The sequence below is a fragment of the Lissotriton vulgaris genome, chromosome 12, assembly GCF_964263255.1.
Source record: "Lissotriton vulgaris chromosome 12, aLisVul1.2, whole genome shotgun sequence".
Lineage (NCBI taxonomy): Eukaryota > Metazoa > Chordata > Amphibia > Caudata > Salamandridae > Lissotriton > Lissotriton vulgaris.
This window is the reverse complement of record NC_141700.1, coordinates 367,814,688-367,841,405: the sequence shown is the minus strand read 5'-3', so window position 1 is coordinate 367,841,405 and position 26,718 is coordinate 367,814,688. Positions and strand designations below refer to the sequence as shown.

Genomic DNA, 26,718 nt, shown 5'->3' with positions numbered 1-26,718 from the left:
AGGGTTGTGCACCACAACAGTAAATCGACACTGGATTGCATTGAAATGTTATAGACGTTCTAGGACATTCAATCATATATAGAACAAATATGATGACAAAGTCACTGAAGAGATCTTTTAATGTTGAGTTATCCGTCCACCCCGGGTGGCACTTTTTTGGGAGCGGCGGCAAGCGCAAGGTAAGTTTTCTTTTTTTCAATTTGTTCTCCCTGTCTGTCACCTCCACCCTGCCCCCGCTCTTACCTCTTACCTGCACCAGCTGTCACTGTCCGGCAAGCTCAGTGATTGCCCCTGTCTGCTACAGCTCTAGCCACGCCACTGGTCGAAAGGGAACATTTTATTTCAATATTGCAGTTAGATGGAAAATCTGCTGCAAATAAAGGAGGTTTCCTGTGTATGCTGTACAGGCAGACAATTTAACATAATCTGGCTATCAAGAGGAAACAATTGCAACCTTCAAAATAGTTACTAATGTAAGTATTCATTCAAAATCAAGTTCTTTCATTCAAAATTTTCAGAAATTCTAAAGATTGCAGTACTATATTTTTTATTGATTAAATTATCGATCCAAAATTGGAATATTGAGTATTAGTAAAAGTCAGAGAGCGTTATTTTGGGGTGTTAGGCAGATGGAGATGCCCCACGTGTTGCTACTTGCAACCCCTGTGTTGTAACCAAACTGACCACAGATTTTTTGAATGAGGTTTGGTTAACTTTAGGTTTTGTTGGTTTTGACATTGAAGCTAGTTGTCCGTGCCCATTATCAATCACAGATTTCAATTGAGATTTCTAAACAATTATACATTGGTCCATCATTAGGTTTAAAGGTCCACTTCCTGTGACATCATGTGTAAATGAATATGTAACATTGCTTCTGCTAGTCCAAAGACTTTAGTTGAATGAACCCACTGTAGAGGTCTCTGCAGGAACACTTTGTAGACACCAATAGTGAGTGGTTATGAGATCACCAGAAAGCTGATTTCAAAATATAGCTGAGTGTTTGCAAGCATGGGCTGCAAACACCGGGCACACTGTGACATATTTCTTAGTGCAAGTATTTCCGCTCATTTGAGTTGATGATCATCATGAAGGAAAGCCCTAAAAGCGTCAAAATCCAGTTACTTCTGATTTTCTGTCCGGTTGATATTTCTAAAGGAGAGAGAAAACAAGTTGTGTTATGAATGAGATCTGTATAAACCCTCCATGACACACATTTCTAACAGGAAATTCCATGAGGATTGGATGGATTTACAGCAAATCCCTAATTAACACATTTCTTTTCTAGTGAGATTTCTCTGTAGCTTTATGGAGTAACGCGGCTTAACAGCGTACACATGGGCAACTATTTGCAGTGCTTAATTTGTGCTGGTGATCATAGGTGGTTGGCACCAGCACTCCCCTTCGGGTCCGAGGCTTATTTATCATGACCAACAGAAAAGCAGAAAAGAGGGGCATGAGAAAGACAGGAAAACAGCAACAAAGGTGAAAGCAGTCATGAAAAAGAACTTGCAAGAGCGAGATAAACCGACAGGCCGCTGGTACGAGCACTCTTTAGTGGAGACCAGTCGCTATTTATCATCATCCAACTTTGACTCAGTGTGAAAGAAAGACAGAAAAGGGAAAGAGAATGCTAAAGGGAAAAAAGGAAAACAATGACAAAAGGAGAGAGCACTCCTTGTGGTAGCAGCACTCCTATGTGGGGTCCAGGACTTATCTGCTGACTTTGACCCACAGCAAGAGAAAGAAAGGCAGAAAAGGGAGACAGAAGAAAGAAGCAAAACATAGGAACACAGTAAAACAGGGAAAAGGCAAGGATGAAATAAACTGCAAGAGGATGTGGTTAGTTTGTGGAAGCACTAACGGGAAAATGTTGTGACAAGAAAGTAAAAGATCTTGCAATCAGAAAGCCACATTTTGTGGCAATTATGGTTAAATAAGTTCCTGTAGTAAATAATGTAAAAAAACATCCTAGGTCTTGTACCATTAAAGGTGTGAGTATCTTATACAGCCCTTCCAAACCACAGATGTGCTGTGCTAGATGCAGATGTCAGCCACAACACTAAATTGCAAGATACCTGCCAAAGTAACTAATTCCTTCGTTCCAGCTGACATTTTGGAAGAAGTCTCTGTGCTCGTAGTCCCACCATAAGAAAAAGGCATAACTTAACAGCTGTCACAAATAAGTATTGCAGAAATGTTATGTTATCACCGTTTGTCTACAGCCTTCTGCCATCAATATTTCTTCATAGCGCTCTCTTGATCTTGGTTCCCTTTTCGTTTATGTTATCCATCCAAGATCAATAAATTGAGCATCATTAAAATGGATACCCGTAATATCTGTTATTCACAGTGGTTATATATGGTGAAAACTGATGAGTGAAGAACTATAGAAACACAAGGACGTATAAATGGCAAAAAATGAGGTGTGAAGTACTTTATAAACACAAATTACTATAATTAATCTGCTTCATCCAATATGAGGCATTGTTAGATTATCCGTTTTTTTTCACTGGCTACATTGTTACACTGCGGCCCTAATCCTGGCAGCCACAGCAATAATCTGAATTCACAGTAACAGCCTACCCAATTCCAAACATAAAAAACGATGCCAAACAATAGTTGTGAAAGGAGGGGGGGGGGGCGCATGCTTGGCTCCACAGTTCAGCACATCCAACACCGTGCAGGGAGTTAGACCTCCCGCCCATAGTTCATTACAGAGGAAAGTCACCCATGTTCCAACTAACAGATTTACATGTCCACTGTTCAAATTAATTTCATATTTCCCTATACTAATTCCCCACTAATCCTGTTTGGGTTCCGAAGTAGCCTGCTACCCACTGAAAAGCGCTTTTACAGCTCATCCAGGGTAGCAAGCACTATATAAATGCGAATCCTTCCCTCTTCTACCCCTCCACTATCCTTTTTCAATCCAAATAAACTCACATGTCCACCACTCAAATTAATTTCATATCTCCCTATACTAATTCACCACTAACACTCTTTGGGTTTCGGAGTAGCGTGCTACTTGCCGAAAAGAGCTTTGACGCATCGTCAGGGGTAGTAAGCCCTATATAAATGCAATTACAAAAAAAATCTTGAGTGGTGCTCAGCCCAAATGGGCAGTTCTTGCATCCCCCAAACATCAAGTGCACCCATCATTGACCACCATACCTGAAAAGATTAGGAGTTATGCTTATAAGGCTAGTTTGATCCTTGCCACAGGCCCTTCAATAGAGACAGAGTAGGCAGGCCCAGCCACGAGAAAGCACACACACACCACAGTCCAAATAGCAGTTTTTTTGCCAGCCATTGCAGATATGAACTTTACATAGATAGACATTACCTTATACCCAGCAGCCCTCTTCAATATCGTAACAGCCACGCCTGTCTCACTCCCACTGTTGATTTTCCACACATGAACACAAATATTTGTTGCTTTCTCAAGCAGATATTCAACGTGTGGGCCCCTTGGACTAGTCCACCGACACACATTAAAGTCAATGGGGAGGTTAAGTAATTCGTGTGCTCAACCACACAATATGGGGAGGGCGATCATGATCACTCGAGGCACGCCCAGCGCGTTTTCCCAAACTGGTCTGATTTTATGGTTCATTAACATAAAATTGATTTTTGTGGAAGAGCAGTCAAGGTTATCAAGATGCCGTTTTTGCAGTGAGAAACAACAGGGCCCTATTGGTGACCATTAGTGTTTTATTAATCACATTTAAAGGGCTACAAGTTTTGAAGATCAGCGTTCTTTCTTTCAGACCTACAATAGATATACATCTCAAATATTATTTTCACTTTGGCAATGCATTTGCCATTGTGCTCGTATTTTTCCGCTTTCTTTGCGTCGGTCATGGGATGTGTGGGCTTGCACCTTCCTTGGGTATCATTTCTAAACCCTGCATAAGCCTTTCTCATACTTAAGCACTTGAAAGCACCGAATAATAAAAATATATAACGTTTTTTATAAGTTGACATTCGGTATGCATGATCCCATTCTGTTAGTACAAGCCCCTGTGATTCTGCAGTTCCCCACCAATATTTAAAATTTTCATAGAATTTATCATGCACAAAAGAATCGGATGATTCAGCAAATGATGCCTTCAGATTCCCCATGTAATCAACACACAAATTAACTTGGTGGATTGTGTCTTGTGAGTATAGTGTGTCATAAAACATGCACACCTCTTTGGTTTTAAAACACATTTCATTAATCTGATAGGTCTGAACAACAATTCACAAGTTCTATGAGTCACAAGACCTAAGAACGAATTGCACAGTGAAAATCATTACAGTCCAGTTATACCCACGAGCCCAAAGTTAGGGCTCAGTCCATTAGTTATTGGGACTAAGGAAACCCTCAAATGCATTACATTGTCATTGTGGTACATTAGTAACGTACATGTGACCATTAGCGGGAGCTATGTGAGAAGCAAATAACGGGAAAAAACCTTCAAGACAGACCGGCATCAGATTTAGAGTAGTTCATATGAGCCTTCACCATAATATATCAGGCATTGAGGTAAGTCATTCATTTTCAAGGCGTTGTACCATCAGTATTTTAACTCTCTTGCCTAAATCGTTCCAAGACTGTGAAGAAGCTAACTAATTAGATACAAATCATTTATAATAATAGCGATATGTTCAATGATTAACGTAAAACTTTGAAGATGAAATTTCATGCGTTTTAAATGTGTAAACTGCATTATGCAGACTTAGAGGCTGATTTAGATCTTGGCAGACGGGTTACTCTGTCACAACGGTGACGGATATCACGTACGCCTAAATATAAATCCTATTAAATGCTATGGATTGAGATTTACATTTCGGTAGAATGGATATCTGTCAGATTTGAGACAGAGTAACCCATCCACCAAGATCTGAATCAGGCCCATGGTTATTAGAATACACAGCAGAAATGCTTAAACTCGATATTGATGAACTGTGCACAATGAAATTTAGAAGCTTGACATAAATGTGACATGCCTAGAAATATTTGTCATAACTGCAGAATTTTCCTATTTAACACATGTATTAAGTTTGCCAAGAAACAAATTATTGTAATAAATAAACTTCCTACTGTCCCCATATTTCACATGATGCTAGAATAGTACAGTTGTACATTTTAACACCTTGACCGTCCGCCGCGTTGCTGGCATTCTAATCAGTGGGCGGGGTTCGGGCGTCCTCTGCACAAGCCCACCGTCACGTGGGACAGCCGGGGGCCGCCGCAGCATCGAAGGGGTTAAAACAGTATTTCTTGGTTGTGTTAACAAAATGTGTTACTACGGTGTTTTTACAAGTTGATGTTTCTCTTCTTTAGCATACTTTCTTGTTTACGCAATGAAACATTTAACATAAGATGGATTTCAAATATTAGGAAAATACTGGCAGCTCTGGGCTTTCAAGGGGATTGGGACAGGCAAGATCCACCAAGCAAAGCGGAGCTCAAATGGATGTATTGGGAATGGGTGGACAGCCAGGAAATCAGTAAACCCAATGTGGGCAGATTGACGGAAGAATTCTATCTACATAAGCAGGCTAGATGCCTTGAGCCCTATTTAGATTTAATACAGATCCCGAGGAACAGGACGCTGTACATCCATTTTAAGTTCGGCATGCTCCCTGTCTGCCCACTAACCGCAAAATGACACCCAACCAAAAAGACATTAGAGGATTGCCCCTGCTGCAGAGCCCTGTTGGAGTGTGTTGCTCACATTATGTTTGTTTGCCCGGCGTATAATGTACCAAGGTCCAAATGGCTAAAACAAATCTGCCGACAACTATGCACGCTGGACCATCGGGTTGCTCTCCGCATTCTTAGGTTTGACCCAAAACCTCTTTTTGTGTGCGGTGTGGCCAAGTTCCTCAGCCCTACCAGGAGTGGCCTAACATTGTATCCTAGAAGTAGTGATTATATTATTCTAGCGCTTGATGGCTGTTTAATCCTCCATTGAGACCACACGTTATGCACTGGCACTTTATATCAGATTGCCCCTGCTGTCACACGAAAGAGGGCTTAACTCGTTTTTATTAGGCATGTATTGGGGATCCCACATTATCCTTGTTATGAGGCCCATACCAGGAAAGATTGTTATGGGCACATCTTTTAACCATTTTTAATACATACCACCTATGTTTTTATTAATTAATTTTTTTATAGCTTTTATTGTGCAGCTTTCGACAACTGTATTATTTATGGTGGTGCAATAGTGCACTCTTATGGACTGCCCGCTTACACTGTTTTGATTATTTCACTGTATTTTATGTCAATATGCACTTTTTGTATTTCTTCATAAATGTTCTTTGAAGCTTCTATGACACAAGTTGTCAAAATAAATCATATACAATACAATACAATTTAACATTAGAAGGTTAAACTGTGTTTGATGCCTATGGGAACAGGGGCTTATGAATTGAGAAGCTACATACGTAAGATGTCTGTAACAAGGGGGGGGCGTGGCTTCGGTGCGAAACGGAATGGCTGCCTGCTAATGGAGCTCCACGAGCCAGAACTTTTATTCACTTAAATCCATCCTGAAAAGGCCCCCTGAGTGCCTTAGAACCCTCGCAGGACACTACACAAGGGTTACGGCATGTATTGGTGTGTTGGAGTCATCGTGCCTACGGAGCCGTTACCACACTGAGCCGATATTTGCACTGCGGCTCGGGCGAGAAAATGGCGCTGCCCTGGTGAACGTAGCCCGGAGCCTGCGGTCTGCGTCTGTCGGGCTTGACTTGCCTTCTGGCAGCAAGATATTCGTTGGGACATCTCGTCAGCTGCGGGAGGTGAGCTGGGCTGTGGATCGGTGCTGGCGGTGGGTGCATACATGAGACGACAGAGACGGAGGAGCGTCCTGTACTTCTTCGCACTGAGGAGACCCACACAGATGCAGAGCGTGGCCCCCTCCTGGGCCGGCTGGCTGGTCGCGGCATAGTGTGATGGTGCCAATCGAAGAGAGGCCTGCATCTGATCCTATGAGTGGTGCTGAGAAGAGGAGGTGGCAGCGCCGGTGGTGCGATTGAGGCGGCATCGAAGGGCAACACTGGAGAAGGCCTGGCAGGGTAAGAGAAACGCCAGAGCTGGCTGGGTTTGGGCTGCCGGGGCCGCGCGGCCAACATCGGGCGCTGCAGTCAAGTGTGTGGTGACGCTAGGTGGGGTTCGGGCTGTCGGGCAGCGGGGGGTACAGGATCGCAGTGGCGTCTTCTGTATGCGCTGGACAGTTGCTGGACTGCCCCTCGGGCTCCTGGACTTCCGCCGGCCCGGATTTGCGGACTGGTGGGATTGGAGGGCCCCAGGAGATCACTCGGCTATGGGGGAGCGGTAGTGGCGCTGTCTTGTGTACACAGTGAGGCTACCATATCTAGTGACCTGCTGAGGAGCTGGGACAGGCCCTGGAATTATCGAAGGGGCCTGGAAAACTATCGGACAGTGGGTCAGCGAGGAAGTGCTGTCAGCTGCAGAAGTGGGGCTGGAGGATCGGCGAGAGCACCTTCTGGTTGTGGGGTGCTGTCAACCCTAACTAGCTCCTAGTGGTGCATAAATGCACATGAGCAGTGGAGCTGCCCTACTACTTTAAATCACCTGCATAGATAAGTGCTGACGTGGTGCGAGAGACTGCTACTGGAGGAAGGTTTGTTAGCCAGATCATCGATGTGGGTACGGATCTGGGCGATTTGTGCCAATCAGTGACTCTGACTTTCAGTATGGGCAATTCGGAGCCCAAGCAGGCCAAGTTACAATTTGAAAGTAAACGCAATACTCGTGCTACTGATGGAATGGGCGACCCGAACAAGTCGTGGAGTGCCTCGGGACTTGCAGAGGGTGTGGAGGACGACACTAGGACCATCTTGCTGGAATTGCGAGCTGGCATGAAAACGATAGAAAGCAAAATAGATGCGCTGGCGACCGGACTCGACATGGTCGAAAAGAAGGTGGATAAACATGAGCATGGATTGGACGTCCTAGAGAATCGTATGTCTAACACGCATGATGCACAGGCAGAATCACGAACACAGATCCTTCAGATGGAGAAGATCTTGGAGGTCATAAGAGCGCAAAATGAAGATTTGGAAGAGCACTAGAGGCGCAATAATCTTCACATTATTGGGCTATCGGAATCAACGCCTATATCCAAAATGGAGACGTTCATAGATGGTCTACTACAAGAACTCTTTGGGTCTGTACTTTCCACTGTGATGATTGTGGAGCGAGTGCATCAGTCGCTGGGGACAAGACCTAAACCTGGCGCACCATCACGCCCGATTATTGCGCGTCTCCTAAATTATGCTGACAGGGACGATGTGCTGAGAGAGGCAGGGCCAAATATCCGGTTGTCTATAAAGGAGACAAGCTATCTTTCTTTCCGGATTATAACCCAGAGGTTCAGGCGGCGAGAAAGGAATTTGTGCCAGTGAAGAAACTGCTGAAGGCAGCCTCGGTACCTTACGCCATGTTATACCTGGCCAAGTTGAAAATCACTCATGAGGAACAGTCACAGTTTTTCACGGACGCAAAGTCAGCTTTGAAGTTCACTAAGCATATTTGCAAGACCAGGGTTTGGCAGAATATACAGGAGAAAGAGGTTGTGGAGCTGATCTGATAATGCTACATGTTGATATGGATGGGTTGTCTGCAGCTGGGCTGGGTCTGATGGCAGAGGATGGCTGATTTGTTGTCTGAGCGGCGTGTTGGGTGGTTGGCCAGGACTCACTGACACTGAACACTGTTTGTTCTGGGAGGGTAGTTGTTCCATACTAACCGTAGCATGGTGTCATGAGGTACGCAGGGGGACTGAATAGGGATATTTTGGTGACCGCATTTCGGTGCGGGTATTCGTCGCCGAACCTCTTCCCCTGGCGGGTGTTCCCCGAATGTTGCAATGGATGAATAGGGGTGATGTTCAAAGGGTGGGTGGTGGGATCCGGACTCGACCTGATTGGGAGGTTGGCGTGGGAGGCGGGAGGGGGGTGGCTGAGGGGGGATTAGTGTTGTTTCTTATTTTGTTTTGTAACACATCTATCAGGATGCACACTGGTTTTATCGGGCGGTCATTTGGGTGGAAATGTGCTACTATGGCATAGTCAACGCTCCTCTAAGTCAGGTTGGGAAGCAATTGGAGGTAGAAATCAGGTAACTGATGGAGGATAGATACAGGATGTTGACCTGGAATGTTCGTGGCTTTAATTCACCTAAAAAAGTGAGACAGGTGTTGACATATCTGAATCGTCACATGATACATGTTGCCTTATTGCAGGAAACACATTTAACAAAACATACAGAATGTGGTATTGCGGGCAGGTGGGCAGGCTTTCGGCTGTCTGCATCATACTCTTCCTATGCGAGGTGAGTTATGATCTTGGTCAAGAGGGGTGGAGTTTCAGCCGATACATACATATGCAGGTGAGGAAGGTAGATGCGTAATGGTGTGTGGCAGAATGAGTGGCAGATAGATTACTATAGTCAATATGTACAGACCAATCATGGATGACCCAACTTGTGTTGCTCGCATGTGTGGGGTATTGAGAGACTGGCCGGAGGCTCCTGTTATATGATGGGGATCTGAATATGTATCTGAACGCGGAATTGGATAAGTCTAATTCCATCTCTCACCATACCCCTAAGATTGCTAAGAGTATTACCTGTGTCATGGAGGAATTTGGCCTGTGTGATGCTTGGCAAGTGCGGAACCCCCAGGTGCGGGAAGGTATACATGCGACACCGATGCATGAAAGTTGGTCGCAATCGGACTATTGGCTAGTAGGGACAGAGGTGATGGACTCTGTGGAAGGGATAACGCCTCTTGCTCGAACATTATCGGATCATAACCCTGTGCAGCTGGATGTGGTGTTTCAGACTGCTGTACGTCCCCCCTTTACATGGCGATTGCGATCTGAGGCGCTACTTGACCCGAAATATGAGGCGGCAGTGCGGGAGGCCATTGTACCATATTTTGAGTTCAACAAGGGCACTGTAGATGAGGCTTCTACACTCTGGGAGGCCTTTAATGTCACAATTAGAGGGGCGTGTATTAGCACTGCAACGGGCAAACTGAGGGATATACAAACTCAACTAAAAAACACTGAAGAAGCGCTACGGGAGTCGGAACGAGGGTACGAGGCTAAGCCAGGAGCGGAAAAGTTAGCTCGTATACAGGAATTGCTTAAGGACTATGACGAACTCGCTGACACAGAGATAAAATACCTGTCGTGCAGGCACACAGCCAGATGATATAGGGAGGGGGGGAAGGCCGGGGCGTACACTAGCGTTTAAGATTAAGGATCAACTTGAGCAACCACGAATAGATAGAATAGTGGATCGGCAGGGGGGAGAACATCATAATCCAATCGATATTACGGAACAGTTTCGTGGTTTTTACACTGATCTATATACGTCGAGGGGAGCTGTTTCGGAGGTAGAATTTGAGAAATATCTGGAAGATGTAGCGTGTGCCTGGCTTTCTGATGCGCATCGGGTGTATTTGTGTGTGCCTATAGATGAACAGGATGTTAAGACAGCGATTGCGGCGTTGTCTAATGGTAAGGCACCAGGACCCGACGGGCTCACAGTGGAGTTTTATAAGAAATACGCAGATCTCCTTGCACCACATCTTTTGGAGATGTATGCGGAGGCGTATGACTCAGGGAAGCTACCACCGTCCTTGAGTGAGGCCTTGATAATTACTTTGCTCAAAAAAGACAAACCCCCGGACAGATGTGACTGTTACCGTCCGTTGTCATTGCTCAACATTGATGTCAAAATCCTGGCTAAAATTCTGGCGACAAGGCTACAACCCCTGATGCAATGTCTGGTCCTGCCGGATCAATCGGGATTTATACTTGAGAGATCCACATCGTACAATCTCCGAACTGTTTTCTCCATGTTCCACATTCTCGAGCCGACTTTACCGGTGGCAGCAGTATTATTAGATGCTGCCAAAATGTTTGACTCGATTGAATGGCAATATATGTATTGTGTGTTGCGTCATATGGGTTTCCCACCTTTGTTCCGGCAGTGGATAACTCTGCTCTATACGTAACCGTCTGCGCAAGTGCGGGTTGGGGGTCTTACTTCTGAACCATTTCAAATAGAGAGGGGTACACGCCAGGGGTGTCCTCTTTCACCGCTATTTTTTTAATTTTGTCGGAACCATTGGCTTGTGTAATTCGGCAACGACATAGGGAGACCGCGCTTAATTTCGATTACCGACCAGTAGCCATTTCACTTTATGCAGATGACATGGTTCTGTTCGGCCGTGAACCATCTAGATACCTGGCACAATTGCTCCGGGAGTACGTTAGGTTTGGTCGCCTATCGGGCCTTTATATAAACTGGGATAAATTGTTTATAATCCCACTGACGACATCTACTACTCGACCTGACCCGGTAAACTACATAGGAGTCTGGGTACATCGGGATCCGAATATAGTAGTCAGGGAGAATTATGGGAGGGCATATTCGAAGTTAGAGAACCAGGTGGATATCTGGATTTCGCTACCGTTATCGCTAGCAGATCGTATTGCACTCATCAAGATGGTGGTACTGCCGCGGTTCCTCTACCTTTTTCTTAACATCCCAATAGTACTGACAATGGGATGTTTCAAGAATCTTCGAAGTCAGTCGATTCGATTAGTGTGGGGGGGCACTAATGCTCGTGTACAATGGTCGGTCCTCACTAGAGGGTACGAGGGAAAGGAGGGTTCGGAGCCCCCAGACTTTTTCGTGTATTATTTGAGCGCGCAGGCCCAGTACGTATTCCATTGGTACAGACCACATGCATTCACTCCACATGTTGCGGTGAAGGGAGGAGATGCTGCCCCAATTCCACGACACAGTGTGATTACTCATCAAACACGCGGTACTCCAAGGACAGAAATAAATGCAGTTGATACCACTATTGCCGCCTGGTGGAAGATAGGGCATCTAGCACAGATGCTCCCGCTGAATACACCATATACGTATCTGGAGCATCATGCTGCCATGTCTGTGACGCACGAGGCACCATCAATGCATTCGCTGCACAAGGCGGGTCTTAGACGCATGATGGATGTTTACCCAGATGGCTTGTTTATCACACAGGCTGACCTGCAATATGTCAGTAACCAATCATTATTCTTCAGATTTGCAATCCATCGCCTAAGGCAGGCGGCCAGGTTACACTACACCACTTATCTGCAAAAACCTCCCACGTTGCTGTCCTTACAATTTTCACTCACTACCCCTACTTATAAAAGGTTAATATCGAAGCTCTATAAGATGATTAAAGATGAAAATGTGGACGATTCGGACAGGAGCTGGGGACGATGGAATGAATGTCTGCCTGAGCCGATTTTGGAGGAAGATTGGAAATATGTCTGTGGATTGACGGGGACGCTTTGCATGAATTGTAACCTGCGGATCATACATTTTAAATACATACATCAAGTGTATTATACTCCTGCACGATTGCATAGGTACGGGTTGCTTGCATCCGATAGCTGTGAGCGTTGTGGACAAGAAAATGCAGATTTTATGCATTTGGCTTGGGGTTGTCAGAGGGTGTTTGAGTTCTGGGAGGCCGTGGTGAGATGTTTGAAGGATATGGTAGCTGCATATCTTCAGTGCACTCCACTTATATGTTTGTTATGCTGCGTGCCGCATATCAAGGGAGTGAGTGGTAGATTTGTGCATCTGGCTCTGTTACTAGCGGCACGGAGAGTGGCTATTACGTGGGGGGGGAGATGCAGGCCGAAAACCGACATGTGGATAAAAGATTTGGTATATTGTAGGGACAATCTGCCAACAATTTCGAGACCAAGAGACATTTGGGAGCCACTACGAATCTATTTGATTAATAAAAGTGATTCAGGTTATGACTAGAGGAGAGTTAAGGGGGGCGGATGATATATTGAGAGATACTTGATGTACTGCCAAGTTATGATAGCACAATCCAGGATCGTACAATGTCAATGATGTGAATTTTTTAGCTTTACTTTCGTTTTTGTTTTTGGTTGGTTTGTTATTTTGATTTAATGTGGATTATATCATACCAGGAATATGGTGTTCTGCACTCCGGAAATTGGTGAACTGTGGGTGCTCTTCTGTCATATGGTACAAGCAGATTCACTGGTACAATATTATGTATGATTATTCTATTCGTCTTTTGTATTGTTATAAAACTTAATACAAATTATTTTGTCTCACTCCTTTCCTTTAAACTTGAACTCTTCATGAGTTCTACTAACTCTAAGGGCCAGATGTACAAAGCTTTTTTGAGGTGACAAACAGCCCCATTCACAGAAACGGGCCATTTGCAACCACAAAAAAGCATTTTTTTTAATGTACAAAGGCCCCCGATTACAGATTTGCAAATTTGGTTTATGATTCAGTATTAGGAAGGGGCCTGTTTAGGGCATCCCTTCCTAATACCGAATTGCAACTGAAATGTGGTCGCAAAACATGCGCATTTTACCACATACTTCAGGTAGGTGGCAGCCAATTCACAAATGGGAAGGGGTCTCCCAGGACCGCTTCCCCTTTGTGAATGTGTGGGAAAACATTTTTTAAGAGCTGGCAGTGGTCCCACAGACCACTACCTATCTTGAAAAATTAAAAGAAAACTTTTAATTTTTCTTTTTAAAATGCATCCCGGAAACCAGACTGCATTTAAAAAAACAATAGCTTTATTGAAAAACAATCACAGACATGGTGGTCGGCTGACCTCTGATTTTTGCGATTCCCAATGGGTCGCAAGCGGACACCTACCTCATGAATATTATTAGGTAGGGGCATGGCTATGCAGGCGAAGATGGCGGACGTGCTATGTTAGAGCTCTGCCGTTCATCCCCTGAATATTGATCATACATCCATTAAACAGCATCCCCGGGGCTGCTAAATAGATCCGCCGATCCCCGCCGTGCCCAGGGTCAACCCACAAGTTCTGCAGTTGCTGAGAAACAGTGAAGAGACAGCATTGAGGAGGTGCCGCCTGCAGCAGAGGTATGCGAGACGCGGATACAGCAGGACCTGCCGCAGCCCGAGGTGCACTCCGTAACTGTTTTACAAGAACACCGGTGCCTGGGACCCTCTCACTCACCCCCCCAGATGCTTACACACTGCTGACGGCTGTCTGTGCCTTGGGGACAAGACAGAAGCCTGCGATTTGACTGGCAGTGGGAAGCGGAGCAGTAAGATCATCCTGCCGAGATGGGACAAGCATGAAGGCCACGACTTTGAGGTAAAGGCGGCACAACACGCACAGTCTGCTCCTGGCACCATACACAGACGATGCATGTGAGGCCACACAGGCACCTAAGCTCAAGTACGACACAGGAAGGGAGGTGCACATTAAACTTATAAAACAAATGGAAAAGAAGGGTGAAACAGCGAAGGACACAATTGTTGACGACTCACAGACCCTGGGCACAAATGAGCATGTGCGCAGTGCGGGCGCACTCACAGGCCATGGGCCACACAAGAGATGCCATTACAGTGGGGAGGTGCCGAAGTGCACAACATACAGAACACCACAACCCCAGGACGGCTTCATCCCATAAAGGGCCATTCACAACCCCAAGGCTAGCCTGGACCCATGAAACGGAGAGAGTGCAAGCAGTTGAATTTTGGGCCATGAGCAATTAACCGTTGGAACAACGGCCCGTCGGCCCATCTGCGCCCGTCCGTGACTGGACGTGGCTTGGGGCGTGTGGCTCTGCTTAGATGGATCTGCCACCTACTAAGGTAAATGGTCTTACCTATACTGCCCAAGAACTAAAAGAGCTGCGGCCGACCCCATTGATAGGATGTGCCCGAGACTCTTGGCCATGCCCGGAAGGCCCCTTTTGCTGCCTGAATTGTCATTTTCAAGCATCTTATTACCATACTCATACGGGCAGTAACACTGTTGGGGAGAATCCTCCTCCCAGTGGCCTAAAAATCTTTCTTTTGAACATCCATTCCCTGCCAAAACATTACTGCGAACTATGGGATTTGGTCTACTCGGCCGTCCCAGACATTTGCTTCCTAACGGAAACAGGGCTTAAACCACATACAGTCCCAACCATAATGCTGGGGGTCCCAGTAGGTTATAAGATTTTGCATCTAGACCGCCCAGACAAAATAGGAGGGGGCATAGCGGTCATATATAAAGAAGACTTAAAAATTTCCATACTTGAACAACGCAGCAGCCCTCTGATGGAAATAATAATATTAACGGTCAGTTCCATTGCTAAAACTCATTGGAAAGGAGCTTTAGTCTATCGTTCTCCTGGATCTGCGCAGGGTTTCACATTGTCCCTTATGGAAATGCTGGCCCCTTATCTTAGGGCAAAGGAAGACTTTATACTCTTAGGAGATTTTAACATGCACGCTGACATCCCCACGCATCCAGACACCTTTTCCTTGCTTTAAGACTTATCCACATTAGGACTCCACATACAAAATAGTGGGCCCACACATATAGGAGGCCACACTCTTGATGTGGTTTTTGCTAATTGCTCCAATATCCAATGTAGTCCTCATAGGTGATCACTTCCTAGTCGAATTCTTCCTATCAGACATGAACAGACCCCCCATAGATCACCTCTCCCAGCCATTTGGCGTCGCCAATGGCATAAAGTAACAATGGAGGATCTATAGATAGTATGGAAGAAACCAGTGTTTTTAGAAACAGACAATGTGGAATCTGCATTGCTCAAGTTTAATAACTCTCTAGCAGAGGCAATTAATTACCTGGCCCCCCTTAAACTCCATAAACAACACCCCACTTCCAAACAAGAGGTCTGGTATTCAGAACAGCTTAGAATAGAGAAACGAGGGTGTAGAAAGCTGGAGAAAGTATGGAGGAAAACCCGGACGGAGGAAAGCAAGAAAACATACTTAGAGGTTCAATCCAGTTACTACAAACACATTAGATTAGCCAGAAGGAATTGTCTTACCATGCAAATAGCTGAAGCAGGCAACTCCTCTAAAGAATGATATAAAATTCTACAAAATTTTGTTAAACCGGGAGCTTGTGAAAGCCCAGATGACTTCTCCCAACCCCTCTGCGATAACATCTCTATATTTAATTGAGATGATATATGGAAAAATAACGTCCTCCAGACCTAGTAATTATATCATCACGTGCAATCTGTCTCAATCTTTCGCTAATGATGACAGCTCGCTAATGATGTTCCCCGAAGTCAATGACTCTGATTTTACCTCTCTAATTAGCCACATTAAAACAGGATCTCCTGATGATTTTATTCCTGCCAAAACGGTTGCCTCCCTGAGCTTATTGCTCAGGTCAGAGATGCTATCGGTAATGAATCTCTCACTTAAGGAGGGAAAAGTGCCCTTAGAGTGGAAGAAAGCAGTGGTGAACCCTATTCGCCAGAACACAACGCTACCCTGGACAGACCTTTCTAACCTTCGCCCCATCTCCCTTTTGCCATACCTTAGCAAGATGACCAAGAGGCATGTAAACACCCATCTGTCTAAATACATCGAGGCAGCGGGAGGTCTGGACTATTCCCAATCTGGGTTTAGACCTAATCACAGCACCGAATCTGCCCTCCTTTCTGTTACCAATAACATCAGGATGGCACTGGATAGTGGGGGCTCTATGATTCTGGTGCTGTTAGACCTTCCCGCTGCATTTGACACGGTGTCACATGGCATTCTTCTTGGTCGTCTGCGGAAGGTGGGGATAGGAGGTCAGGCTCTGTCATGGCTGGAGAGTTTTCTCTCCAATCGCACTCAAAGTGTCATGTTAGGCTCCCTACGTTCCACCTCTAGGGAGCTCACCAAGGGGGTGCCACAAGGCTCATGCCTAAGCCCTACACTCTTCAATGTGTATGTGGCCCCCTGTTAATGTTAATGTTAAAAGGGTGCTTCTATAGCGCACGGCTACTCCGAGGAGTGTCCCGGCGCTGAAGGAGCCTCACAAGACGAGGATGAGAGCAGATGGAAAAAAAACAGACCTAATAGGTCCTGAAGAAACAGAGCAGGGAAGGAAAAGACTTATTGCTGAAACAACCAGGTTTTCAAGTCCTTCCTGAAAGTCAGGAGATTGGAACAGGGCCTGAGCGCGAGAGGAAGATCGTTCCACAGTTGGGGCGCCAGATGTTTAAAGGCGCGGCCGCCGATGCGAGCTCGATGTATCCTAGGGGTGACTGCCCTAGCTTGTGACGAAGAGCTAAGGGATCTTGATGGAAGGTAAAAAGTGATCCACTTTCGAAGGTAGCGGGCGCCAAGACCATGCAGGGCTTTAAAGGCGATGGTCAGGGCCTTGAAATCGATCCGCTTCTTAATAGGCAGCCTTGGCGGACATTGTGAGAGCGTATGGGTTCACCCCGGTACATACGCTGACGAGACCCAGCTTCTGTTCCCGTTTCAAACTCTCACACCCTCAGTCAGGAAATCCTTCGCTGAGGGCATGAGAGCAGTGGCAGACTGGATGGCCTCTAATTGCCTCCAATGCAACGTAGGCAAAACTGAGGTCATATTGTTCGGTGAGGCACCTCTCCTGGGGTCACCAGATTGGTGGCCTTTAGACCTGGGACCTGCTCCCTGCCCTAAGCAGATAGCAAAGAATCTTGGAGTACGTCTAGACTAAGCCTTGCTACTAAGAGAACATGTTAATCAGGTAACCGGGTCTTGTTTCCACACTATCGGACTCTTACGATGAATCTTTCCATTCCTGCCTGATCAATATAGAAAGACCCTAGTTCAGACCCTTGTAATAAGTAGGTTAGACTACCGCAATGGCCTTTACATCTCTGCCAATGAGGAACAACTCAGTACATTACAAGTGGTCCAGAACACCGCAGCAAGACTGGTCCTTAATGCCCCGGCCAGATCCACCTCCCGTCCCCTCCTTGATACACTCCACTGGCTACCAGTACGACAACGTATCAAGTTTAAGATTTGCTGTACTATTTTAAAATGTCTCTCTGGCTCTGGACCAAAATACCTGACAGAAATATTTATCCCCTATAGGCCTGAACGTGTTCTACGCTTCAGCAACCAAATGCTCCTTCAGGTACCACGAGTAAGGAAAGTAAGACAGGGAGGTCGAGCTCTGTCCTACAAGGGTCCCATGCTATGGAACTCGCTCCCCTTTATTCTGAGACAGGGCACCAACTTCCAGAGTTTTAAGAAATCCCTCAAAACCCATATTTTCCCATCCATGTAATCACAGCACACCTTCCTGCGCAAGATTGGGTAACATAGCTTTGGCATAAGCGCGGAGATACCCTCTAGGGGGTCGATTCCTGCGCTATATAAGAAAATAAATAAATAAAATAAACACAGTGCCAGCACTTACAGGAATTTTTCTGCCACTTAATACGCAGACAACATATGTCTCACAGGGACAGGCTACGTTCAGGTACTGGAGGCCCATCGGGACACCCCTTCTCCACCCGCATTCAGTCAGACAAACAGATGTCAGAACAGATGTCTACCAAAATAGACGGAGTTCGAGCTGCTGTGGGGAAACTGAGCACCACAATGGAACAAATGCGAACTTCGCTTGAAAATAAAATTGACAAAGTAGCCCTTGATCTAAACCTCCTGTACAGCGACCATCGTAAGCTTACTGGCAGAACATCTATGGTGGAAGCAACAATGGCGGAAATCTCTCCACAGGCGCCGGCTGCTGAAAAGCGCCTTAAGGATCTTACAGCCCGCGTAAACTTCCTCGAGAAGCCAGTTGAAGACTCAGAAGACTGATCCAGGCAAAACAACATGTGTGTTGTAGGCCTACTAGAGGACGAAGAAGGAAGGGACGGAACGGCATACACAGAGAGTTGGAGCCGTAGTCTGTTGCCAGAAGGATCACTGTCGCAACACTTCATTATAGAACGGGTGCACAGAGTGCCAAACAGACCTCCACCACTAGGAGCAAACCCAAGGCCTTTCTTGTTCCGCGTAGTGAAGTATAAGGACAGGGACGCGATTCTACACGAAACCAGGAAGCTGCAGAAAATACAAGTAGTAAACAAAACAGTCATGTTTTTCTCAGACTTTACCGCAACAGTACAAAGGCAAATGTATTCCTTCATGGAGGTGAAGTGACGACTTTGTCAGCTAGACATTAAATACTCCCTACTGTTCCCTGCCTGCCTGCCTGCGAATAGTTGCAAAAGGAAAATCTCACTCCTTTGACACCCCCTAGCAGTTTGGGAATGGCTAGATTCCCTGGAGTCGGTGGAGGGCGCCTCATCCAATGGAAGAGCGGGAGAAAAGCACCTGAACGAGGACCCGAGACAGCACAGAGGAGGGAAAAAGTGCAAAAAACATTTATTGTCCCAAAATCTTGGCCCAAACAAGGAGAAATGAGACTGGGCCAACAAAATGCACTCCAAGTAGCAGCAGAGATACGAAGTACACTGGGTGACTCATCATCGGAGACAAGCCTACCAGATCAAGGAAGTGACGCAGAATCCACAGATGAATGGCTTGACTCACAAGGCTCAGAAATATTGCCGGAGGTCATTCCTCAGACTGCAGACGGCATAATATAATACACTATACACTGGTTATTGGATTCGACACACGAGACTTCAGCAATGAATATATATGCAAGTATAAATGGACTTCAGATTTGTTTCTAAATATCTTGGCTGCTAATTCTTATAATGTTTGAGGGCACCCCGCTTTTCTCATTCCATGCACAATGCATATTGACTTATGGTAATTTCAGAGACTGTTGCCATGCGCTGCCAGGTGAACTGCCTTGTCCGATGAGATGGCAAATGCAATAATCTATGAGGCTCCGGTATATGCCTTCCTTAGGATATGAAGAGGAGATGACATGTTTTTACTTAGTTTCTCATGCATAATGGCATACATTGTCTGGATAACCCTACCCCCCTTGCCCACAATGATACGTATATTTGTTCTAAGGTTTAGATGACTGCTCGTTGCATTCTTGCCCTTTTGGCATTACATTTTTTTGGGTGTGTTTTTTATTAGTTTAGTTACCTGTCAAACATTAGGTCAGAACACAATGTAAAGAGGGGGGGACAGGGAGAGAGTAGGAACATGAATGGGCCAGTACCGTTCCTCCCAAGGACTAACATAGTACTCACTAAGGGGTAACTGTTGCTTCAGAAAGAGGAGGAGGCAAACTTGTGTGGTGGAAAAGAGTGTCAGTGTAGTCTCTCAATGTAGTTGGGTTCAAATGAAGATGGGGTAATTTCTCCTTTTAGATATAGTGCCCTCACACACCCCGCGAGAGGGGTGTGTCTACGAGCATGTCTGAGGATTTGAATGCCCATTGTGACCACATTCTAGTCCTAGTGATTGCCATCATTAACATGTGATTCACATGTTTATCTGAGTGTTTGTATGTCTCTCTTTTTTATCCCTTTTTATATCACTAGGTTGGGTAAAGGAACTCGATCCAGACGTTCCACTTAGCGCTTAGGCGCATTGTCATCTGAATATAGGTACAGTAGGAATACAGGATGTCTCTTCCCTGACTCCTAGTCTCACTTTTTCTTATCTTCACCTCATGGTCGGAAAGGCATCTGTTTAAGCACATCATAATATGGCTGGCCACCATATTAAACGTTTTCCGCCCCGGTCCGGAAAAGCGGCTGACGGTCTTTCCGTCCACCACGGTCCCCCCCGCCATCCTAATATGGCGGGGGGAATTTAGGTGTGGATGGCGTGCGGATTGACCCCGCCAGGCTGCCGGTGGCTACCGTCAGGCTGTCGGGGGCAATCCGCCCGCCATCCTAATGGGCCCCTATGTGTTTCCATCTAATTAGTATTCGATACAAAAGGAACTGCCCCACCAATGTTCTATGTTGCAATTTGATGCTATCCTACACTTTCAACATTCCTTCTTGGAATAAATCTACTATTGTTGTGAGCCCTAGTCTGTTCTTTACTGATATGTCAATCGGAGATGCCTTTTTCTTTACTCAAATAAGTATTTCAATGATAGTCCAGGAGCACAGTCTGGTTTAGTTTTTGCTCTAGCTAGACATCGATATTAAACATTTCTTGTTACTCAATATTCATTCTAGGCTACAGACCCTGAGCAGATTTACAAACAATTGCAAACCAATACTCAGCATAAAAAAATGCTGTGCTGTATTGCCCTAGTGGAAGACAGCAGTGCAGAGCCATATTTACTAATTATATGGCCTGCTGCTGCTCTTTTCCACTGCACTGGGGCTCTTGTAAGGTGCTTAGTGCCACACACACACACATTTGGAACATAGTAAACAGGGCACTTTACCATCACAGAAACAGGTATGCCATGGAAAGTAAATACTGTATCAAGACTTTTCACTGTTTTGCGTTGGCGCAAGGTCTTAAAAACACCTGTCCTGCCTTCTTTACCTAGGCGTCTCTATTTAAGTACTCCTTATTATCTTGGGGCCAGATGTACGACCATTTTTTGTGGTCGCAAATGGGAAATCGGAATGTTCCCAACTACAAAATAGGTCAGCCCTATGTACAAACCCTATTTTGCGAGTCGCTAACCTATTACCGACTCACAAAATTGGTTTGGGACTCATTATTAGGAAGAAGCGTGCCAAGGGCGCCCCTTCCTAATAGCGAGTCACACTTCAATGTACAATTGTTTTGTGACCGCAATGGCAGTTGCAAAACACTCATAGTTTACCACTACTTCAGGTAGGTGGTAAGCTGCGTACCAACAGGAAGGTGTCCCCGGGGGACCCCTTGCCCTTGGTGACTGGTATTAAAAATTATTTTAAAGAGCAGGCAGTGGTCCCACGGACCACTGCCTACTCTTAAAAAATGAAACAGAAACGTAAAATTTTTATTTTTTGAATGCATCCCATTTTCCTTTAAGGAAAACGGGGTGCATTTAAAAAAACTGTTTTATTTAAAAAGCACTCACAGACATGGTGGTCTGCTGACCCCACCAGGCCACCATCCCTGGGAGTGCCCGCCATTCCCAATGGGGTCGCGAATTGCACCTGCCTCATGAATATTAGTGAGGAAGGCAATTTGTCACCCCATTAGGAATCGCAAACCGTGTTTGAGGCACTGTTGTAAATTCCATTTTGCAAGTTGCAAAACGTCGCAATTTGCGAGTTGCAAATTGGAAGGGTCATACATCTGGCCCTAATTATCTTAGGCCAGATTTACGAAGCCATTTAGCATTTCCCAATGGGCTGAATTGCTATTTCGGCCTGTTAATAAATGCTAAATGACCTTTACAGTTGTACAAAGGGCCAAAACTGGTCGTAATTTGCGATTTCTAAATCACAAATTGCCACTGCGATTTAGGAATTGATTTCTAAAGCACATGTACAAAGCATTTCCTGAATGTGCATTAGGCATTTAGGAAATGTAATTACCATAGACTTCAAGTTGATAGTAACCATTTGCAAATTATAAAAAACCATTGCAAAGGCATTTTTTTATTGTGACATGAAGAGCATGTGAGAAGTTGGCCTGGCATATGCTGTCCACTATTCTAGTGGGCACCTTGCACCAGTCCAAACGACCCTTATTGATGGTAGGTTTAAAGACAACCTATATAGAAAGCTATCCTAGTGGTAGCTTTGGAGAGCAGCCTTCAGGCTAAGTCTTGAAGAAATGTAAAGCAGCTTGTTTTACCAGTCTATAATCTCATGAATGACCAAATGAAAGGAGAACCACACCAAGTATATATATAAAATATATGTATTTATTCTAAACACATCCCTCTAGTCTCTTTACGAGACTAGAGGCAAAAGTACGTTCAGTGAACTTATTTAGCACACAGTAAATTAGCACAATATATGTTGAGCCCTAGGGGCATACCAAACCATATATTAATAAAGTGGTATAAGAACCACGAATGACATAGATACAAAGCCTAGAGCCTTTAGAACCGCTGGGACCACCAGGAACCACCCAAGGTAGTGACACAGGGGACCCACGGGGGACGTGTGCAGTGTCCGAGCACAGCCACGAATCACCATTAACTTCTATGGGGAAAGTCGCGGTTGGAATTTTAAAGATTAAGGCCACTTGGGAAAAAACTTGGAGCAATGCCCTTTAGAACTAGGCAGTTCTAGAGTCAATACCCATGGAAGCACAGGAGTACTCGAGTTACCTCACCCCGGGAGGCCAGGTGCATAGGTGTCTTTGATGTTGGGTTTCAACGTCTTTTTTCAATGGCGATCTGCGGCAAAGTGCTGCTGGCGACCAAGTCAAAAGTGTCAGGGTGGATCCAAGGGTGGATTGGAGATCTTAAGAATCTAAAAGCAGGGGGGACAGAGTCTGGATCACTAGCCAGTGACCAGGAAGGCGATGAGTGGATGCCCACCGTGTCGGGTGCTTTCAGATGAAGAAGGTGAAGCTTTTTTTTTCTATTCTAAAATAATTTTCTTTAATTTCTCTTTTTAAAAGTAATTTGTGAGCTGATCTTGGCATCAGTATTAAATCCTTGAAATCAGGTATATGATTCTTACTATGACTTTGCTTAAACTTTGTTTGGATTACACCACTTCCGAATTTTGTTAGACCAGATCATTCTGAACAATAGATCGCTCACGACATTTTTTTTTTAAATCTTTATTTTCAGTTTTATACATAATTAGCAATGCGTAATTGTCATAGTGGTACATAGCAATTGTGTCATCATATCTCAGTGGTATGCAATATATGTCACAAGTTATATCTATGGCAACAGTAGGCATTAGAACAAGAATGAAAACCAATTTCCGCCCTCACCCCTTCCGTGGGTCACTGTCAGTAACTATCACAGTCCAGCCAACCCTAGCCAACCCTCGCCCCTCAATATGGCGGCAGCAACACCCAGCTCAGAAAAGAAAACAATCATAGTGTACAAGAATAGTTTGATACATCGCGCCCTAACTAACTCCTTCAGGGACAATTCCATTCAAGACCTGCGTGCCAGACTCTCTACGTTTCTTGGCAATGTATGCCCCTTATGGACCCCATATATCCACCAGTCGTGAGGAACTGGGCACTAGAGTAGCATATTCCTCGCAGTTCGTGTTACGAAATGCTAGGCTAGTGTAGGAACCCTTCTACTACCCCACAGTAGCACCACCTTTCGCTTGGCCAACAGGAACTCCAGAGCTGCGACTTTCCTGACTTTTTTGGGGAAGTTTACCATGTATCCCAATAATGCAATTTACAGCGTAAAAACCAATGTCATACAAAGCATGGCGCCCAAAGTTTCATGTATCAGTACCCAGTATCTCTGCAACTTAGAACAAGTCCATGAAAGATGGGCAAAGTCGGCTTGTGGGGCCGAAAATTTCTGACATTGGTGAGACCTAGTAGGATCAATCTTATGGGACCAAGCTGGGGTATGATGCATCCTGCGGAGAAACTTGAAATGCAGCAATTTATGTCTACTATTTAGGGATACCTCCCTCGTCACCCTGCAGCAGTGCTCCCATTGGTTGTCAGTTATAGGTCGCCCCAAGTCTTGTTCCCATGGGGAGCGAACCTTAACATCAGAGGAGGGGCGCTCCATCATACATTGTTTGTACAATTTGGAAATTAAATGAGCACCAGTTTGGCTCTCTATAACGAACGTCAGAGGAGCAGCCGGGTCGGGCGCCACCGGAAAAGAAGGAAAGGTAGCCCGTAACATGGAAAGCATGCAGCGCAGCACAAAAACATCCATAAAGGAGTAATCTTGGAATCGCGCCTCCTCCGAGACCAAGAAAACATGGTTATCAGGGAACAGATCACCTATCGTGAGAATTTGAAACTTAGCCAGTGTGTGCTGCACTAGAATTTCACCAGTTATTGGGTGCCACGTGGGATTTGGAAGAGGAAATGCCGGGGAATACAATAGGTCCAACCCCAGCAGTCTACGTAGCTTCTCCCATGCCCAGCATGTGGTGTATACCGTCTGAAAATCCTGTGGATCCCTCGGGATCCCTCTAGGCAAAACAGAGGATAAATTCTGCGGAAGCAGCAGATCCGCCTCCGGTTTCAAATAGGGGACACGTGCGTCCAGGTGGGACCAATAATACGAATAACAGCACTGCGCCGTCAGATAGTATAGGTACATATCAGGAACCCCAAACCTGCGCCTCTCATACAGTAGTGTCAAGGTCTGCCAGCTTACCCGTGGTCTCTTGTCGTAACAAAAGTTGCAGTAGCTGCAAAAAAAAGGCCTGGGTGAGAGGGATGGGGATGTTGTTAAAAAAAATATAAGAATCTCAGGAGTACCACCATTTTAATAATGGCCACTCTACCCGCCGTTGACAAAGGCAGTCAAACCCATCTCTCGAACTGCGATTCGAGTGAGCTAATTGCGCGACCATAGTTTAATCTAATGATAGTGGCTGCATCTAAGTGTACATACACCCCGAGATACCTAACAGCAACGCTGCACTATTCCAGAGGAAATTCCCATTCCCATGCAGCTGTGCTGGCCGTTAACGGAAAAATCACAGACTTGTGCCAGTTAACACTCAGACCCGAAAACCTGCCAAACCTAATCATTTCCCTTATAAGGGGATCCAAGTTAGTATGTGGCTGCCGAACATATAAAATAGTATCGTCAGCGTACAGAGATACCAACAGAGGGCCGGTACGAAACTGCAATCCACGATGTAAATGTTTCTTCTGAAAATGTTGAAAGAGCGGGTCCATCACTAATATGAAAAGCAATGGGGACAGGGGACAACCCTGAGGGGTGCCATGGGACAGCCATAATGGCTGGGAGATAGTACCATTCAGGCGCAATCTAGCTATGGGATCTTTATATAGCAGCGAAACTGTAGAGACGAAACACTCGGGCATACCCATGCGGCGCATCACAGAAATAAAAAAGGGCCATTCAAGAGAATCAAATGCCTTTTCAGCGTCAAGAAGTACCGCGGCAGCGGGCGTATTGGGGTCAATCCTATGTAATACTGTGAATAAGGTTCGCAAATTAAGCGATGTGGACCTATGGGGGACGAAGCCAGATTGTGCAGGAGAAATTATACATTCCATCAATAAAGATGAACGGATGGTGATAACTTTGGCCAATATTTTGTAATTGAGATTAAGCAGGGACAGTGGCTGATAGGAGTCGCAAAGTGCAGGGTCTTTACCAGGCTTAGGGAGAAGGATAATAACAGCCTCTCTGAAACTTGGAGGGAGGATACCAGATTCGAGAGCCTCCGCATACACCTCTATTAACCGTGGCACCAGTAAATCCTTATAAGCTTTGTAAAAATCTGTAGAAACCCGTCCAGACCGGGTTCCGATGAACCTTTAAACGCAACTATGGCCTCCAATACGCTATCCTGAGATATGGGAAGGGCAAGAAAGTCCTGCATATGCCTTTCAAGGTAAACCAAAGCAATTTCAGCGAGGTACTCTCCTTGTTCACGGAGGTCCCCATCAAGTTTAGAGGTATATAGAGTTTTAAAATGTGTAAGGAAAGTATCACAGATATCCGGAGTGGAATGGAACACCTGATCATTCGGGCCTTTGATATCAGTAATATAGGCCCTGTCACGTGGCAGGCGAAGTGTGTGCGCCAAAATCTTACCAGGCCGTTCCCCCTCTCCATATCTTCTGGCAATGTGTTGCTTACCGAGGAACAATAGTTCCTGTTCAGCAGTCTCCCGAAATTCCAACATCAAGGCTAATCTCAGAGTCTTGCCGGCCTCTGATGCCTTCTCTGTCAATTCCAAGTCTAGGGCTGCAATTTCGTGCTCAATGCGGTTCAAAGTGGATCGCAAGGCTCTCACTGCCCCGGCACTCTTTGCTATGCACACCCCCCTGATGTAAGC

The 26,718-nt window shown here is 45.4% G+C and overlaps 1 protein-coding gene across 1 annotated transcript in view; it reads right to left on the bottom strand.

Annotated features, from left to right (window-relative positions):
* Positions 1-203: 203 nt before the first annotated feature.
* Positions 204-26,718, bottom strand: part of LOC147674072 (cysteine-rich venom protein tigrin-like) — a 457,335-nt gene continuing 430,820 nt past the window's right edge. Inside the window, exon 10 of the mRNA XM_086946456.1 lies at positions 204-1,149. Coding sequence (XP_086802582.1) covers positions 1,046-1,149 — 104 coding nt within the window. The 3' untranslated portion in view covers positions 204-1,045. The remainder of the gene's footprint in view (positions 1,150-26,718) is intronic.